The sequence below is a fragment of the Vicia villosa genome, unplaced genomic scaffold (assembly GCF_029867415.1).
Source record: "Vicia villosa cultivar HV-30 ecotype Madison, WI unplaced genomic scaffold, Vvil1.0 ctg.002799F_1_1, whole genome shotgun sequence".
Lineage (NCBI taxonomy): Eukaryota > Viridiplantae > Streptophyta > Magnoliopsida > Fabales > Fabaceae > Vicia > Vicia villosa.
Window position 1 is genome coordinate 202,908 of NW_026706034.1, and position 1,924 is coordinate 204,831.

Below are 1,924 nucleotides of genomic sequence, written 5' to 3' on the forward strand. Positions count from 1 at the left end.
GTTATCGGGGGGAACTTTTCCCTCCATCCCCATCCCCACGGGGAAAAAAATCCCCAACTTCGAATCTCCGCACAGATATTCCCCACAGGGATCCCCATTAACAGATGCAATTGACATCCCTAGATGGAATGAATACAATAGACATATACTCAAATGCAATATCATTATAAATAGTAATAATAGTAAGTAGAAGTTGTAGAAACTAATAACCTAATCATGTGCTCAAATATTTGAAAAAACATAGCCAATATATTACTTTCAAGACAATGTTACAATCAAAATTTGGATCAACTTATAACAACTAATAAATCTGAATTTAAATAAACACCACAAGAAGATTACATCGTTGTAAAGTTAGATCAGAAACTTTTAGTATGTACCTACTGAATAGCTCTAAATATCATGAGATGATATTTCAATCCATTCCATTCTCTTTAGCATCTGACAAAATATTATTTTTGTCTCCTCTGTTTCCGTAGATGTATTTACGAAAATATTTTTTTTATTTTATATTGAACTGTTTCGTAGATACATTACATAAACATTTAAACAATATTAAAAAAGATTTCATAAATATATTTACGGAACAAAATCAATGTAAAATAAAAAAAAAGTGCTTATGGAGATACACCTCCAAAAATAAAAAGTATTTTTGAAAACGCACATGGTGCGTGAGAGATTCCCATGGTGGAATGAGAGATTTTCATATCATAAAAGAGTGAGTATAAGAAATACAAAAATTTGTGTGGACATATCAATTTAAAATAATAATAATAATAATAATAATAAGTGTGTAAATCCAATAAAACATATATTTGTCTTTAAACAGATCTATATGTTGTACGAAGATACGAGATCTCACAATAAAAAGCATTTTAAAGTTAATTTGATGACATCGTAATACCAGTCATCTAAATTTAACAGACCCACTAATATTAGGCTATATAAACAATCTAATGTTTTGAGATAGATAACAAAAACAAAAAGGTTTTCAATAGTTTTTTTATCGTCGACCATGAGAAGGAGAGTGAAACTTGCATTTATGGTCAACGATTCTGCGAGAAGGATAACTTACACTAAAAGAAAAAAGAGTCTAATCAAAAAGATTGATGAACTTGCAACTCTTTGTGGGATTGAAGCTTGTGCTATAGTTTATAGCGATTTTCATTCGGAGCCCGAGATCTGGCCTTCCCCATGGGAGGTCCAAAGGGTCGTTACAAAGTTCAGAAGTTATTCTGACTTTGAAAAAGGTAAGAAGATGCTAAACCAAGAGAGTTTTTTGATGCAGAGGATTGTGAAGTCCAAAGAACAATTGGCAAAATTGGAGAAAAATAATTGGGAGGCGGAGAAATCATTGATTTTGTTTCAATGTCTTGCTAAAGAAAATTTTATCGACACTTTGAACACAAATATTTTGAATGACCTAGCATTTGATATTAATGAGAAGCTAGAGAAAATCACTTCAAAGGTGAATGAACTGGATACAAATGTAACCACTTGAAAGAAGATGTTGATTATCATAAGTATTTTTCTGTTGTTGTTGTTTGTGTTATGTGAATTTATCTATTGTTATTTTGTGTTTGATTTCAATCATCATCAGATGTAAAAATAAATTGTCATGATTTAATAAGAACTTTTTATATGCTTTTAATAATATTTGTTTTTTAAATATGTTAGTGAGTTAGATGAATATGATGTTTGTTTTACTAAACAATTTATTTGCAATTTATATTACCAGTGTGTATCAAAATAAACGTTTATAAATAAGCTTGTATAAACTATTTTTATATTAAATCATTAATCCCTAATATGTGAAATATCAAAACTTTAACAACTAAAAGAAAAACATCGTCAAAACAAAAAAACCAAAAGTAAAAGAATAATTTTGAGTTTTTTCTTATGTTGACAAAGAATCAAACCCTTG

At 29.0% G+C, this 1,924-nt stretch overlaps 1 protein-coding gene across 1 annotated transcript; it reads left to right on the forward strand.

The window, feature by feature from the left end:
* The first annotated feature begins 1,015 nt into the window (after positions 1–1,015).
* On the forward strand, positions 1,016–1,501 carry LOC131639825 (agamous-like MADS-box protein AGL80). The gene has a single exon (XM_058910273.1). It carries the CDS (start codon positions 1,016–1,018, stop codon positions 1,499–1,501), a length of 486 nt encoding a protein of 161 aa, XP_058766256.1.
* Positions 1,502–1,924: the final 423 nt, after the last annotated feature.